Here is an 18,588-nt window from a genome sequence, read left to right as displayed (position 1 = left end):
ATTTTAAAATGTTAGATATATTTATAGATACTAGTGTATATTATATACAAATAAGAAATTGTACTTTATATCCCTAGTGAATCATATGAATTACATATATTATTTAATTTGTTAGAAATAAGGAAAGCGAAGTGTTCACGTAATGGTTATAAAAATGTCATAAATATTAATTGTACTTCAGCGTTGTAACTAATATTATGACTTTATGAGGCTTTGAAAAATATGTCATCTTGCTTATTCCATGATCAAAGGAAAATACTTTCAGAGAATAAGTGAGTAAAATATAGTAAAACAACGACCTACGTTTCATTTCAATTATCTTATCTGTAACTTAGATTATTTTTTGTAAAATTATGAACAAACAAAATTAATCTGACAAAAATAAATCTGAAATGGAAACATAAATTACAAACAAAATTTTTCCGCTGGTCAAAGAGCGTAAATGGAATATCCGCAGAATACTGCAGAAAAAACAAAAGATTTTATTTTCCCGGCATGATTGCAAGAATTATTGCGATTACCTCCCATTGAATTTCTCACATCTACCTTCAATGTAAATAGTTCCGAATAAAGTGGCAGGCACACATTCACTTTTTCAATTTACTTAACACATTTTTTTAGGTAATGATGTTACAATTAGTTTGTTTTATTCTAATCGTCAACTCGGGTAAGTATTTTTTTCTTTTTACTATATCAGTAACATGCGGTCAGGCATTAAATGACACAGCCAATTAAACCTGCATATTTTTCATATTTTAGTTGTACTTTTTTAGGATATTGCAAAAAAATTGATTATAAATGACTTTCTGGTTTGAGAATAAGTGTCATTTTAATATACCGTTACTTGGACTTTACTGTATTTTATGGTTCGGAAATTAAAACAGAAAAAAATAAAAATGGCCATATTACCATAATATAATTGTCATAACCACTCTACGGTATTGGTTCCCCGTCCCCGCCATCAGTATATTTTTATGTGAAACGTCTTTTACTATTACCAGTTTCAAATATGATATTTTCATGCTACAGCGTTTTCAAGACATATACACCTCCCCCGATATGCAGAACTGGATGAAGAAGACCAGCAACTCTTCAGGGCAGCATATGATACGCCATCTTACGACCACGACGAGTACGAAGAGTCCGATGACCTTCCTGTTGGCAAGCTGGACTTAGTCAAGGATGGCTTGTGGGCTGTCAAAGCGAAAATAAAGGAACTAAAGGCTTTCGATAAGGCAATGGCTGCGAATCTACTGGCTACTAAGTTGAAGTTGAAAGATTTGGTAAAAGGTGCCATGATCATCAAGAAACACCAGCACGTTGATTATGAGAAGAAGAAACCGTCTTATGGCTACCAGGTTAGCGCGAATAAATTTAAAAAACATAATTTCAGTAACTAATGTAATAGTAAAAAAAGTGTTACATTTTAGGTCTTATACATAGCAGCTTTATTTTTTTGCCATTTATCTATTATTTACTTACTTATCATATTCTGATAAACGTGGTGGCCAAAAAAAATATTTATGAAGGTATTGTTTTTTCTTTTTCGCAAAAATCTACGAAACGGATTAAAATTAATAATGAGCGTGTTCATTTAATCTGAACATAGCAAAGAAACTCTTTTGGTTTGTACTATTTTGTGCCACTAATTATCAATTTATTATGTACTAATCAGCTATCGTAGATATACCTACCTACTGTTGTACCTACTTGCTAGAAAGATTCCTTACTAGTACGTCTATATTGAGATTCTACCTTTTTATGAAGATAGTAGAATGGAATAATTGAATCATTAGTAAAACTTCGTGCATATACTAGTACCTATCTAATATATTTTGTTTGTTGCAGGCACCAGCAACTTATCAGCAATACGAACCAACTTACCATGCGCCAGTACCGGAGTACGGTCATGACCCTTATTATGGACACTAATTAATACGGAAGTTATATGATCCAAATCTAATACTATAAATAACTCACTCTCATTTAATTCTTTGCCTAAAAATAAAATGTAGAAGTGCTCCAAAATTGTATTATATTAGTTAAATTATTGTTTATTAAAATTTAGCTTTATGTTACCAAGTCTCTTTGTCTAATGAATCATTCACGTGGTTTTTCTCCACGCGAATACTAGAACCTGATACGTCATAAGAAAGTGCATTATTAAAAAATATATATTAATTGGCAAGGTCAGCAGTAGTGCTGGGAGCTGTAGTTGAACGCAGCGCGCGCGCAGACCACTCGTGTACTAGAAGCAAATCGCTTTTTCTATTACGAATAACGAAGTAAGAAGATTTTGCTTAGTTGTGCACAGTGTGTCAGGGGCCGTCGCATGATAAGAGAAAAATAATAATACTGCCTCGTTTTCATTGGATAAAATGTTATTGTTCATTATCCCCGAAAAAGTGGACATGTCTCTATCAATACAATAAACCGAGTGTTCGCAGAGGTGTGAAACTAATGTTTCGCGGCGAGATGACCTACAATTATATATGGATATTTTTCTTGGTATGTACTTTATTTTATTAGTGTTGATACCAAAATATTTTAGTAAGAGTTAAAAAATAACTTTGCACTTCTATAAGTTGTATTAACTTTTTAATACCTCATCGCATTAATACCTCAGTTACGCACATTGTCGGATATAAATTGTCTACATAACAGTAAAAAAAATTGCATCAAAATCCGTTGCATGGTACAAAAATAAGACACAGGCAAAAAATAACATTAAACATAAAAAAAGAGATTTTTGTGCTGATAAATAAACAAAGCAAAAACTAAATCATTTTAGAATGAGACTACAATCCCAGATTTCGGGAAAAAAATCCGGAAATACATTTTCTCATTTGATGAGTCTAACACCACCAACACCTTTTATTACCAAATATGATAACAAGAGTAGGTAACCTTACAAATACACGTCGGCCAAAAACCTCGTTTATTAAGTTTTTCTTAACTTCAATAAATTAAATATTAATGGATGAGAGCGCAACTGAGAACTCAAAGGGATAAAAGTGAGTAAAATAGAGTTTTAGAAATAAAAAATAAAATAACTCTTTTAGGACAAGTTTCTTCTTTTTTGATACAAGTTTATTTCTCCCATGGACGAACTCTTTACAGCCGTCTGAACTTGAAGCGATTTATTTTTAATCAAATTACTCGTAATAATTATACCTATAATGTACCCAAGGTCGGTCTATATACCTACTTATTACTTAAACCAGGTTCAATTACATGGCAGGTCGACAACCGAACAATGTCGAAGGCAACGAGGCGTTTTCGTGAGACGTTTCCGAATAATTTTATATTGATAAACTAAAAAGAATGTATTTTATTTGCAGTAACTTAGAACAGGTATGTCAGTGTAGAAAAAAAATTAATATACATAAATCTATGTCAAGTTAAAGCATTCGTTCTACAGCGTAAGTTGTCTATTCTGTATTGTGTCTGTTTAATCACCTAAAAAAAAAAATTATTTAAATTTTTCATAAAGTTATTGATTTAATAACTACTTGAAAAGTAACTGACTTACCTACAAATACAATAGCTCTGCGTCATACCGGTCATCATTGAATCTTGCAAACTTAATTGCACCTGAAGAAAAACCCGCATAACGAAAGTCTCCTTTACAAAGGCTGTTCATAAGAGAATACTTAGTTCGTATTATACGCATAATAATAAATGTCAGAGTGATCTTTAACAAACTGGATCACCGAGGAACGATGACTGAGGGCGAAACAGGTCCTGCACTTCCTGTTGGTTTTTGCGCCTCTACGACTAAGTGGGAACCATTGTCTTATTTTTCAATCAAATTTGTTTATTTTGAGAAGGAACATCAGTAGTTTATAGGTACAGTTGACGTGTGTAGTAAAAACTCACATTTACGCCTCGAAATATGGTATTAACAATTTAAATAATATATAACACTTCTTCCGATCTTTGGCTATATGCCATGTTCCAAAGGTTTAGGTATTCTATACCAAATTTCGTGAAAATCAGTCCAGAAGTTTTTAAGTTTAATCGTTATAATCATAAAAAATATTTTTTTTTCTCGTTAGGTATTATCAGTGTGGATTATATGACTTCAACTAAATTGTGGTGTGGTACATGCGAACCTTTTCTACCTCTGAGGTAAACCGAAAAGATCAAGAAAGTGAATGTTATTAAAACATAGATCGTATAAACGTTAGTGGTATAGCCCCCATGGTTTAATCGCAGATTAAAATAGTCGATTGGCACCTGTAATTGTGCACTGTATTTTTATATATTAAATTTCTATTCTATAAAAGGAAAAACGTTTTCCTTTACTATTCAGTTTTATTTTTCTCAACCCAAATTTTTAATATTATTGTTTAAACTTAGGTACTGGATCTAATAGGAATAGGTATTATGGTACTTAGGTACTGAAACTTTCCTAGGAAAACTATAGTAGTCTCGTTAGGAAAACTATAGAGAAAATACCATTTAATGACCACCAGTGACATTCAGTGACCCACTTGAGGTTTTTCTTTTATGACGCACGGCTTTATGGTCGAGCAGAAAAAAATAATGCTGTTGCCGTGCGTTCTTTGATTAGAGATGGTTAATCTACAGTTCTCTGACATCCGTGAGGCTGCCAATTTAGTATGTTGGAATATTTTTGTAGCTTACAGGAAATAAGACTTAGTATATCTAGTAGTCTACATATAGTAAGTAGTCTATATTCCAAAGATAATTACTGCGATACAAAATAGTTTTTGCTATAGGGAGAATAATCTTTTCTTTGTGCTCAGAGTTATTTATGATCGCACAATTTATTTGCATTCGAGTTTAAAATACCGCACGATGTGGTAAATCAGAACAGGTTTGCTCGGCTCACCCTGTACTTGCACTCACAATACAATCCAATGCTAGCCTTATATAGCAATAAAGATAATAAAGACAAATAGAGAGCCACTGGCGAGTTACTACCCTACTTCAGGTTGACATTTTAATATTAAACTTCGTCTGATCCTGGTCATTTTTTATTGCGTTATGGCCATAAATATCAGGAAGCCAGACAAAAATTAGCTGATGACAATTCTTAAGTTTATACGGCTGCAATCGTTGATGTAACTAACACTGTTCCGATGAACAAGTGATGCTACGTCAAAATGTAACATAGATAAGGTACTTATTTCTTAAAATAAGACACCTCTCTAAAAATCATATGAGTTTATGGCCTTATCTTTACATAAAAAGAGTCATTGGTAGCAACACTAGGATTTGAACGTGTGCGTCCCTTTAAGCATGACGCGTCGCGAACATCATCTTTTCACAATAAAACCTCAAATTTGATAAAAACATACTTTAAAACGGAAATAAGAATGAACAGCGGATCGACACACTTAACACAAACGTTTACTGACATAACAAACTAGCAATTATCAGAGCTACTAATTATTCATAATCGATACAGCTATTGCACGTAATAATTATCTATCACGATCATGCCCGCCAAATCGTGGACCAAAATCTAAAAAATAAGTGAAACAGGTATTTTTACGTAAGTACTAAGACACGTTTCTTTATATTTATTTTTGATAAGACGCAGAGGACTGATATGCTTATATTATTTGGAGTCATTTATTAGTAATGAAAAAATATTTAAACTTTTACTTATACTAATAAATATAGGTACTAATACATGATTCCTATCGTTTAAACTATAAAATAATGCACAACCACTCTTTTTGTTTGTAGGAGAAAGGTTATTTAATATATTTAACCTTGCACTACACTATCGAAAAAATATTATTGTTATGTCACATACGACAGCAGACGAAGGTGCTAGGTGCACTGCAGTTACAAATCTAAAAACATACATTTACGATCAGGTGTGAGACTCTTTTAATATCTATGAGACTTGATTTAAAACTAAGGTCTATGTCATATCCTCCCACCAATGATATACTTAGGATGCGTGCAAGATGTCTCAGTTTGGCCCCGTTCGCGTGTAAGTTTTACCCTATTTATTCTGATTGTTAAAACTAAATTTTTGGACAGTTCCATGCAAACCCGTTCAATAGTTTTATCGTGAATGAATAACAAATTTTAGCATGGATATTACGAGTAGCTACTATATATTGTGAACTACAATTTGTTTTATTTATTTTTATGTGCAATAAAGAGTTTACAAACAAACAAACAATAAGTTAAGTAAGTTCTCACAAACTTTTGTATTTACAATAAATGTATGATCTAGATCTGGACTGTAGATTTGGATCCATGCTTCTAAGTTGCTGCATTTAGAAACCTCAACTCAAATCTACAATGCTGGACGTGAATGTCCAGCTTATGTAGATCGCGTCGGCGGTGGGCGTGGCGGTCGTTCAGTGCTCTGTGCGTGCGACAATATTCACACATTGTCTCGTGCCGGGCGACCTTCGATCAACCTTTTAAAGTTTATTATCTTTATAGGTTGAAAAAATTGTTTCAAAAAATATGACCGATAATACTATGTAGTTGTTGCCAACTACATTGGGTAGCTACTTCATGCAAATTATCAGTTTTTCAAGTACTTACTACTAACTTTTGCATAATATGATAAATGCGAAAGTTTGCAAGGATGTGTGGATGGGTGTGATTTTTACTCTTTCCCGTAAAAACTACTTACCGGATTTTTATAAAATTTGTAGTGATTAGTATAACTTAGACATTGGAATAACATAATAAGGCGGACGAAGTCGCGAGTAACAGCTATTTTTCTTTATAATTTTTGTGATCTTCATAATATGCGACCAACAATTTATTCAAATTGAATTATAAAATAAGTATTTATTAGGCACTTACTTTACCTCCTTTATTTGCTAATAATCACACCTTTAAGTTTCTTGTTACTTGTTTAGGAAACCATTAGCAACAATTTCCTGCATTTAAGTAACACGCTGTTTTAAAATGATACATCAAAATTCTAACGCATTTTTTCAGTAAAGTGGATGTTAACCTAGAGAATTTATATCAATTTAAATGACTACTGACTCTTTTCAACGAGTCAACCTTTTCCTTAATTTTATACATTGCATGCATACTTATCCTTATACTAGCCATACAAGCCTACCCTAGGTACTCCTTAATATTATTAATGCAAAAGATTGCAGGGATGTGTGTGCGTTTGTTATTCTTTCACGCAAACACTACTGAACGGACTAGGCAACAGCTAATTTGGAATAAAACAAAAGATTCCTTCACTGGGTAAATGACGTACCTACTTAAACATTGGTTACCTTTGTTCGGTGTACGACAGATATGTATAAGTGTTGCCATCTGCATTAAAACTAAAAACTTTCAAAAAACTGTACAAAACTCCATTTTGAATTATGATGATGATGAAAGAATTGATATATATTGAGACTTACGTAGGTTGGTTACCTGTTGGTTAGATTCACTAGCAGTAAACAATCGTAAAACCTATTGTTTGAAATTAAACTTTTAATTAAGATCTGCACGCGACCATTGATCTGCTCGATACTAATGTTTATTTATAGTAAGGCTATAACTTCATAAGATCATATTATCGACATTCGATAATAAGTAGGTATATAATTGTCATATACTTACTCTTAGGTGACAAACTCCATGGTGTAGTCATATTTACTTTTTATGATTGACACCATGGTAACCGTTGCTATGTACTTTTTGACATAAAATAATTAAAAAATGTGCAACACATTGAAATGTTTTATTTAACAAATTGGCGACGATAATGCCCACAAATAAAGAAAAATATGTTAAAGTACGCTCGTGCCTTCGAGGCACGCTCACAAGAACGATTACATACATAAGTTCGCGTGAAAATTTTTCAAACGAAGAAATCGAATCAAGACTTGAAATTTTAAACAATACGTACAAGAAATTTCAAGACATACAGGAACACATTGAACTTGAATCTGAAGAAGACTATTTACAACATGAAATCGAATACAGGTACGAATTCGAAGAATCTTACGTTAACATAAAATCAAAATTATTGCATTTACAACGTTCAAATACCAGGAATGAAACAGAACTACCTTACGTTACACCCAGTACAAGTGGTATGAATACATCTTCAACTGAAAAATGCATCAAATTTAACTTTCAACCACTACAGGATAAAGAATCGTTAAAAGCATTTTCCAAAAGGCTCAACATATATTTACTTCTTAATAAAATAACAGACCCAAAAATGAAGACATACATATTACTTACTACCATATCCGCTGAACTACATGAAAAAATTTGTGATCTATGTACACCTGAAGATCCCCTGAATAAAACTTTCGATGAACTTATACAAATTCTAGACGAATATTTAGATCCAAAGCCCAGTGTTTGGGCAGTACAACATACATTTATATCCAGAATGCAAAAACAGGATGAAACTATTTCGATGTATGCATCTGAACTTAAAAAGCTTGCTACAAAATGTGAATTCAAATGCCAACATTGTAATCAACCTACTTTAGAAAATTTCCTTACCTTACAATTTATTCGTGGTTTGAAAGATGGAGACATACGTATGAAAATATTACAAGACCGAAACACGCCATGCTTAAATGAACTTCTTTTGGTAGCTACAACTATGGAAATGGGAAAGGCAGACAATATTAAAATATCCTCGGATATTCAACACATTCCAGAATCTATGAACAAAATAAACTCGCCTCCCAACAATAATAGACATTCAATTCCATTGAGAAAACCTTACAATTATACAAGTGTACCTATAACTATAAAAGATTTACGAGGAAAATGCTACAGATGTGGTCAATCTGACCACCGAGCTCATGAATGCGGAGCAATAAAAAGCACCTGCAAGAAATGTCAAAAGCAGGGACACTTAGCAAGGGTCTGTCTGAACAGAAATAATAAGCAAGCTACTAATCTACTTGATGATTCTTCAAGTACAATTACAAGTAATGAATCCATTGGCGACATTCATTTTATCAGGAGTGAAGTAACAGATAGATACATGATTTCAATAAAGATAGAACAAGCAAAAGTACGAATGGAATTTGACACAGGAGCTACTCTTACTTCAATGTCATTAAATCAATTCAAAGAAATGAACATTAATAAGAAAATATATAAAACAGATATGAAATTGAAAACTTACACCGGCGAAATTATCAAACCCTACGGAGTCACATATGTCAAATGTGAATACAAAAATCAAAGTTTCTATGGGAAACTTTACCTTATTAATAAGAATGTCGATGCTATATTTGGAAGGAGTTGGATGAAGGAACTGAAAATAGAATTAGCAGATATACGTTTAATAGAAAGTGACACAAGACATAACAAATTAGATCAAATTTTTAAAGAATTCTCATCAGTATTTGAATCAGATCTTGGAAAAATTCCTAATTATAAGGCACATTTACATTTAAAAGAAAACACTCAACCTATTTTTATAAAACCACGTAGAATTCCATACGCCTTGAAACCTAAAGTAGATGAAGAAATTGAACATCTTTGTGCGATCGGTGTAATTACCAAAGTAGAACAATCAGATTGGGGTACACCAATTGTTCCTATAGTTAAACCTAACGGATCTATTCGTCTATGCGCCGATTATAAAGTTACATTGAATAAAGTAATAAAAGATGAACACTACCCTATACCTATAATAGAAGACATCTTTTCTGAAATGAATGGAGGACAACTATTCTGTACACTAGATATAAAACAAGCTTACCTTAACATGGAAATGGACGACGAAAGCGCTATGTTACAAACCTTAAGTACACACAAGGGCATTTACAAAGTTAATAGGTTAATGTTTGGAGTCAAAGTTGCACCTAGTTTATGGCAAAAATTCATGGATCAACTCCTACTAGGTCTGGAAGGTGTCAAATGCTTTTTCGATGATATACTTATTCAAGGATCTTCTGAAAGTCAATTATTCCAAAGATTAAAAACAGTTTTACAGAAACTTAAGGAAAATAACCTTAAAGTAAACAAAGACAAATGCAATTTTTTCAAGCAAAGCATCAATTATCTCGGACATACAATAGACAAAGACGGCTTACATAAAAATAAAGATAAAGTAAGAGCAATAGTAAACACAGAAGCACCCTCAAATATTAATGAATTACGCACATTTCTTGGCATGGCCAATTATTACAACAAATTCATACCAAACTTAGCTTCAATTACAAAACCATTAAATGAATTACTAAAGAAAGGAGTACATTATACTTGGTCAGAAGAATGCCAGAAAAGTTTTAATAAAATAAAATCAGAAATTTTAAGTGAAACAGTACTTACGCATTTTGATCCGAATAAACAACTAATTCTAGCTACTGATGCATCACCATGTGGTTTAGGAGCTGTGTTGTCACATAGATTTCCAGACGGCACAGAAAGACCTATTGCATTTGCCTCTAGAACCCTTACTTTATGCGAAAAGAAATACAGTCAAATTGATAAAGAAGCGACAGCAATATATTGGGGTCTTAAAAAGTTTTTCCATTATTGTTACGGTCGGAAATTCACTCTTATTACAGACCACAAGCCATTGACTTCAATTTTTCACCCGGAACAAACACTGCCTGCATTAAGTACAATGAGACTATTTCATTATGCACATTTTCTATCGGGCTTCAACTACAATATAGAATACAGGCCCTCTTCTAAGCATAGTAATGCCGATTACCTATCTAGATTTCCAGATAAAAAGGTTAAAGAAACATCTTCTGATCAGCATACCAAATTCCAACGTTGTCAAATAAATCAATTAGAAGTCAATCCAGAAATAATAGCTCGTGAAACAAAAAACGACACCGAACTGAATACTTTATTAGAAGCATTAAAAATGGGAAGGTCTTTAAAAAATTATGGTTACAACAACAACGAACTTACAATTCAAGATGACTGTATTCTAAAAGGCAATAGAATTTTCATACCTCAAAACTTACGCAACAGCATACTCGAAGAATTACATTTGGGACACATTGGTATCGTGAAAATGAAAATGCTTGCTCGAAGTTATGTTTACTGGAAGAATATTGATAAAGATATTGAGAACACGGTAAAATCTTGTAGGTCATGTCGCTTACAACAAAATGCACCCGCTAAAACACCTCTTCACCATTGGGAAGAACCAAATGGCCCATGGCAAAGAATCCATATAGATTTTGCTGGTCCCATAATGGGTCAACAATTATTTATTGTTGTAGATGCCTTTACAAAGTGGGTGGAGATATTTCCAACGAAGACAACAACAAGTACTTGGTGTATTAATAAATTAAAAGAGCTATTCTCTACATTTGGATTACCTTTTATATTAGTCTCAGATAACGGCCGCCAATTCACGTCACAAGAATTCAAAAACTTTATAATTGATTGTGGATCAGTACACAGAACCACTGCACCATACCATCCCGCAACAAATGGACAAGCAGAGCGATTCGTACAGACGATCAAAAGAGCACTTCGAGCAATGGAGGGGGAGAGAGGATCACTAGCTGACAAATTAATGAAAATCATTTGTCGTCTACGACGAACCCCCAACAGTAACGGACAATCACCATACGAATTAATATTCAACCGGCAAGTAAGAACCCGCCTTGATGTTATGCTTTACAAACCACCACAAAATTCAAACAGAGAAATTCGAGACATTAGAGACCACCCCGAAATCAGACAATTTACTGCTGGTGAAAGAGTACAAGCCCGCAGCTATTCAAACCCTCACATCAGGTGGGAATTTGGAGTGATTGTACGTCGCATTGGCCATTTACATTATGAGATCCAAACTGATGATGGCTTAACATGGATCCGTCACATAGATCAGATTCTGGCAGCACCTTTTGTACCTCGGTCTTAAATCGTCGGGGAGGCGTGTCATATACTTACTCTTAGGTGACAAACTCCATGGTGTAGTCATATTTACTTTTTATGATTGACACCATGGTAACCGTTGCTATGTACTTTTTGACATAAAATAATTAAAAAATGTGCAACACATTGAAATGTTTTATTTAACAATAATAGAATATAGAACACTAATACATACCTACTAATGTTATTTCCTTCAGCAAATCTTTCAGGAGTGAGTCTTAAAAGAACTTTTAATTCTAGTCTTCACGTCACGCAAATTGTGAAAGCCTATTAATAAATTACAGGTTTAGGATTCCAACAAAACGTGGTTTTCAATACCTATTATAAGATTCTGTCTACTTATTAAAAAAACTGATTCTGGAACGAACGTGGGTTCCAGAGTCAGTTTTTTTAATAAGTACTTAGTAGTCAATTATTATCTTTAGGTATATCCTAATCCTTTACTGGGACATTCAGATAGTGACAGGTGTTAGCAGCCCATAACAAAGGTTAAATATACAGTATAACATGTCACAATGCAGTTTACAAGTTGAGTCGCAAAGGCCAGTTCGTATCCCTGTCGGAATTTAAGTTTGTCAGCTTCCGTGATAGCTGCCCACGAATGAATATATGTAGATACTCGTACAACTTATACATACGAGTTTGATACCTACCTTTACATTACACAACATAATTACTTGCGTACCTAGACTCCTACGTTTTTTTTCCTACAAAATTTCAATCGATTCGGTCTAGTTTTTATTTTGTGTTATCAAATTTAAACGCAAAAAGTCACGGCAATAGCGGTCCCATACACGGATAAATAATCTTTGTACACAACTAAATTAAGTCTGAAATAAATCTATTTTTTTTTTATTTAGCGAGGGTATTTTTAAGTAATCGTACATATTGTCGACAAGCGAATTGGTTCATTACGTCTTTGACACAATTTTATTTTGTATAATCTAATTTTACAAAATAAATTATTAATTCAGGTGTACCTACCATTTTTTATAACACTAAATTATATCGAGTCAGTCACCTTTGTTCGTCAAATCGTCTTCTATAATGCATTGAAAATGCGTTTGACGTCTATAGGACTATGACGCGTGCAGAGCAAGGTCGCCACCTATCGACTGCTATCTGTTGGACCAGTAGACGACAATAGAGATAATAATATGTATCTCATAAGTGATTAAATCAATCCAAAAATGGTTACGTATACATCGTTAAATCCACTGCTTTCTTCGTGGTCCCAGGATTTTGGAGCATTGATGGGATCACGAGGGAGAACTGTTTCTTGTAGTCCCATTACTTTAATTAATAACATAATAATCACCTGTATATAATTTTTAAATGTGTACATCTATCAGACTTCATTAATCAATCATATCTACATCCAGTGATTTTTGTGATGATACATATATTGATTAATGCTGTTTGAATGTAGTATCTACGTTATTTTGTAAGGCAATGATATTTGCTCTCATAAAAAATTCTTGTCTGCATCCCAAAAATGATGGATAATATCTGTAATATCGATGTTTCGTGTCCCAATCCCAACCCAACATACAATTTCCGCCGTCTTTAAACGCTCCGTCGCACCTCAATGTTAACTTAATAATTAACATTCACGATCTTAATCTGTTGATTTTTTAAATAGACGAAAAGGAATTTGTTGAAGATTGAAAGGTAGATAATACAGATTTGTCATATAACTAGCGGTTGCCCGCGACTTTGTACGCATGGAAGAGTCGCCAATCCCACACGAATTATAGTCTTTGTGGCATTTATGAAAAGTACCCGACGTCATTCTCCAGACTGTTCTTAGTCCACTCAAATAATAAACCTCGCAAGCCACGTCTTTCTTCCTTGCAGCGTCATGTTTTGCACATTATGCGGCGCGGGTGAATTTTATATCGGTGATGTTTTAAATTGTTATATTTTCTAAGATGTTCATTGAAATAAATTGTTACCATGATCGGTCCAATATGAATTTGGTTTACCTGAAAAGATTGCGGAGGTCAGATGGGGTGGCTTCGTGTTAAAACCTGACTCACCTACTAGGATCCATGGTCAAAGGTGTAGGGACAAAATGTAGGTAAGTGTGAATGATATGTGTCAGCGATTTTGTATGAGAGCGACGAATGCATGACGTGTGGTCAGTTACTGCGCACTGATCCTAACGTGTATACGTAATTTAGATATTGGGAAATTTATTCATAAAATTAAAGTAAAATTTAATTATATTAACAACTAGCTGTGCCCGCGACTTCGTCCGCGTGGAATACTTATCAAGGATGAATAAAAATTTACCCGTTTTTTTTTCACATTTTCCATTATTTCTTCGCTCCTAATAGTTGCAGCGTGATGATAAATAGCCTAAAGCCTTCCTCGATAAATGGTCTATTAAACACAAAAAGAATTTTTCAATTAGAACCAGTATTTCCTGAGATTAGCGCGTTCAAACAAACAAACAAACTCTTCAGCTTTATAATATTAGTATAGATTTATTATTGAAGATTAGTGACGGTACACATACACATCCTTCTTCTTCTTGTATATTTACTCAATCAAGTTATTTCATTCATCTTCTGCACACAACGAAACCGTATAGGCATTCCTATTTCAGTGTCAGCTTTTACTCGAACCTCACAATATTCTCTTATCACGCTGTTCTTTACCTTGTCACTCAATTTTGCACCGATCATTTAACTACATTCCAACAAGTTATTATCTCGTGACCGTGGCTAAGAAATGTTCTACGTATACAAATATATTAATCTAAAGTGAAATATTTCATATGCCACCAGGTATTGTGTGAAACCAGTTCTCACTCGAACTCGGACATATCTCGCAGGTCAAATTGGCGCATTAACTTTTAGTCTGACAGCACATGATCATAAATATTGAAAATACAGATGGATAGCTAAAATAAAAATATATATTTAATGCGGAAATTTAAATGTATTTTTTGTTCCAAACTTAAAGGGAGCAACAAAGTTGAGCGTGATACCAAAGAAATTCATGCCTTATATGGATATGAAAAATTAACGATAACGCTACTCAAAGAAATCCGAAATACCTACAAAGTAATTTAATAGTGTGTTTTTTACTGTTCTTCTCCTATAATTTTATACAAAAAGAAACATGTTACACAATCTTTCTGTGCATTTCTATCAATCTTTCTGTTCATTTCAAAATGTCAGAATAGGGCACACCGAGCCAAAAGTCACAAAAAGCCACGGTTAGCTGGATGGCTTAATAAAAGAAATTGAGATAGGGAGATAATGTCAGCTTGCTTGAAAAATATCTGAGTGGTTCTATTATATGAGCGGAACCCAACAACAATGCTATTCTATGCTATCTTTATTTTCACGTGAATGAATGTCCGTATTCGAGTATCCGGAACGTGTCGCGTTGGAATTAAAATTAACCGACCACAAAAACTTGATAGGCTTAATGTTCAATATAATTAAAGAGTTGATTATTGAATTTACCCATTTTTCTTAATTCTTGAAATTTCTCTTACTCAACCATACTGCATTGATCTTTAAAATTATAAAAACACTCAAATACATTTTATTAATTATTACTTTATTATTATGTTTATTTTTTATTCAAACTCAAATCCTGTTTTTTTACTTACGCCTAAGTAAGAATTGTTAAACCTATGAGTAATAAGGGACTCCGAAACTCAATAATTATATTATTCACACCGTCATCGTCATCAGTCACACCAATCGTTAAATGTTTGATTTGATTCACAAGAAAAACCTGTGATTTGGACCAAAACTAAATTGACATTTATTGTTTTCAGATCCTGAGATGTTTTCCAGTATCGCCAAGATCAACACATAGTCTATATGATTCCCCAAAGATTTTAACAACACCACAGGAATACAGTGCTCAAAAAATACTAAATTATGATGAAAGTACTAGCCTTCCAAATGATAAAGTTATATCTGTAAGAATTACATCGTCGATCGCAGTTGGCGGGCGGAAAGGAAAACCTCTACCTCCAAGGAAATTTGAAACGCAGTTGAACACAGATGACTTTGTTCCACCTTCAGCATATACAGAAATAAGTTCAACAGAAACAACAATTTTTGATGAAAATTTTAGTACAGTAACTGATTTACCTCCCCATTTGAGGGGAGCTAATATTGAGTTCATCAAACAACTTAATGCTAAAAAAGACAAACAGAAATATCCAATCCAATATCATGGATTTCAAACAGAAGAGAAAAACGAAACTTTTGAATATTTATCTGAAACGAAACCAGTTTATGAAATAGATAGTAGTAAAGAATTGAGTATGGAAAACAGCGACATAGAATCATTACCTTTATATCGTAATATGAATGATGATGAGCTATTTCACAAAAATAGTAATTATACTGATTCAATAGCGGAACCATCATTAAAATCTGTTTTAACCTATGACTTTGAAATAAGGGATGATGCAGATATTATACCACAAGCAAGATCGATACCACTTTCTTTTCGCAATGATCGATATATTAATAAAGAAATTCTGCTTCAAGATGCAAATATTAAAAACAATAAAAGAAATGCGACTCTGTCTGAGTTCATCATGGCTAAACCTGTTTCAAATATCACCAATAAAGAGGATATCAATCAAAACGTGCCATTAGGTAGGTCAATATCAATATCCCCCGCTCCGGAAAACTATGTTGAAGACTTAACTAATAAGCCCGTAAGTGAGGGAGATATTAGTGAAAGCCTCACTACTGTTAGTTTCAATGTACTGCATAATTCTCCAAACACAAATAACTATAAGCAACCGAATGTAAATTCTAATCTGAACCCAGATAATACTGCAAAATTCTATGAACCCCCAAAAATCTATAGTCAACCGGCTCAAGTTTACAGTGAACCTGCAAAATTTTACAGCGAACCTGCTAAAATTTATAGCGAACCGGCCAAAATTTACAGTGAACCCGCAAAAGTGTATAGCGAGCCGGCAAAAATATACAGTGAGCCGGCGAAGTTCTACAGCCCTCCTGCGTCCTTACACCTACCCCCGGTGCCGGCGGATTATCGACCTTGGCACCAACACTCGCAGAGCCCTGAAATCACAAGTACCAGTAACACTACTCCGGTGACGACGGGGACTCGCGCAGACTTATCCAATATTAAAGGTAACACCGAACATCAGCCCGAAAAAAATTATGAAATAGATGAAAAAATAAGCGTCTTATCAGAAGGGAGAATTCATGGAGTACAAGAGTCTACCACTGAAAAATGCAAAGAGGAAAACTGTAAAGTAGGCTATGTCGTAGAAGGGCGTCAGTTTAAAAAATATAGAGTAGAAGAGAGGACGTCTGATGGGTTTATAGTGGGAGAATACGGTGTAGTTAGAAATGAGGACGGCGCTCTGCGAGGCGTGCGGTACACGGCGGACGGCGACGCCAGCCCGCGGCTCATATACGACGCTCTTATGAAGTTCCTACAATTGAAATAAATACAGTGGTGATAATACAATAAAAAAACTACCTTTTTTTGCTCATTTATTAATAAGTATGTATAATATTCATTAATATCCAACAATGCAAGTTACATTAACAGTTTTAAGACTGACCTTTTACTTTTATTTTGATTAAACATCACGTTCGTAATAATCAAAAACTATTTGGCATTGTTTTAATTGTTTCCACTGGTTTCATAAAACAATATGTAAAGTAGAGAGAAGTACAGTAAGTTATGTTCTGTAAGATATTAAGTAAACTCTTATAGTATTTCTTGAGATATTTTGAGAAGAAAATATCTACAAGGAATATGGTGCCATGGTCGCTGTATCAAATATTTAATAACATTCAATACTCGCTGTCATATACTTAATTTAAGTAGTATAATTCAATTAGATTTAGGTCATACTTTTATGTACATACTGTGACATTTTTAAAATGAACATTCACAAATAAAAGTTTTTTCTTAATTGTGTATTCATAAAGACTTTTTATGTTGATTATAAGTGATAAAATACGATTGTCCCCCGCAAGATAGTAAAAATGATATTCCACAAAAAGCATTAAAAATTTTCTTATCCATTATAATTTAAGTGTTAAACAAAACAAATCCAGACCATAGATAGTTAGTTTCAAACCTCCGCAAAAGTGAATTGAAATGCAATGTGCTACAAAGGTACCTACAATTCAATTTGCTTCATTGAGCTGAGCCTGCACATAAAATTCACATAGCACAAGAGTATCTACCTTACAACTACTTAAATAAATAATACATTTTCAAACAAAATTTCTGTAACTGGTAATACTTTTATAAATCCCTAGTTTTTGAAATGCGCGATATCATCGATGCATCACGAATAAATTACAAATGTTACATAAATTCTAGGTCGTTATACAGCCTTAACGTTGAACATCATAATTTGAGGATATTACCTATTAATATTTTTTTTAACACCGCAAAGAAGAAATCTTCCGTATTAAGTAACAATAACGAAAAATAAAATATCGATTTATATTTCGAATTACGAAAGAATCTTGAAATTTAACTAAATCGGTAAGGTGCCCGGTTAAAATACGTGATGTGCAGATCAGGCAATTGGATGTGTTACCATGATCGATCCAATACGGGTCAGGGTCTCCTGCAAAAGTTGCGGAGGTCAGATGAAAATCTCTTTGTGTAAAAACTTGACTCGCCCAATCTAGGATCCATGGTCAAAGATGTACCCCAGGCTCCTCTCCAGAGTGGTGACGATGCAACTAGGACTAAAGCCAG

At 33.6% G+C, this 18,588-nt stretch overlaps 2 protein-coding genes across 2 annotated transcripts; both read left to right on the top strand.

The window, feature by feature from the left end:
• The first annotated feature begins 96 nt into the window (after positions 1–96).
• Positions 97–2,011, top strand: LOC106140047 (uncharacterized). The gene is made up of 3 exons (XM_060947942.1): positions 97–667; positions 1,030–1,358; positions 1,849–2,011. The coding sequence occupies exons 1-3, from the start codon at positions 625–627 to the stop codon at positions 1,930–1,932; spliced, it is 456 nt and encodes a 151-aa protein (XP_060803925.1). The 5' UTR covers positions 97–624; the 3' UTR covers positions 1,933–2,011.
• Positions 2,012–2,229: 218 nt separating this feature from the next.
• LOC106141769 (uncharacterized) lies at positions 2,230–17,963 on the top strand. Its single transcript, XM_060947641.1, has 2 exons — positions 2,230–2,508; positions 15,644–17,963. Exons 1-2 carry the CDS (start codon positions 2,461–2,463, stop codon positions 17,309–17,311), a joined length of 1,716 nt encoding a protein of 571 aa, XP_060803624.1. The 5' UTR covers positions 2,230–2,460; the 3' UTR covers positions 17,312–17,963.
• The last annotated feature ends 625 nt before the right edge of the window (positions 17,964–18,588 follow it).

The sequence above is a fragment of the Amyelois transitella genome, chromosome 14 (assembly GCF_032362555.1).
Source record: "Amyelois transitella isolate CPQ chromosome 14, ilAmyTran1.1, whole genome shotgun sequence".
NCBI lineage: Eukaryota > Metazoa > Arthropoda > Insecta > Lepidoptera > Pyralidae > Amyelois > Amyelois transitella.
Note: the sequence above shows the minus strand (reverse complement) of the source record. Positions and strands in the feature narration are given on the sequence as shown.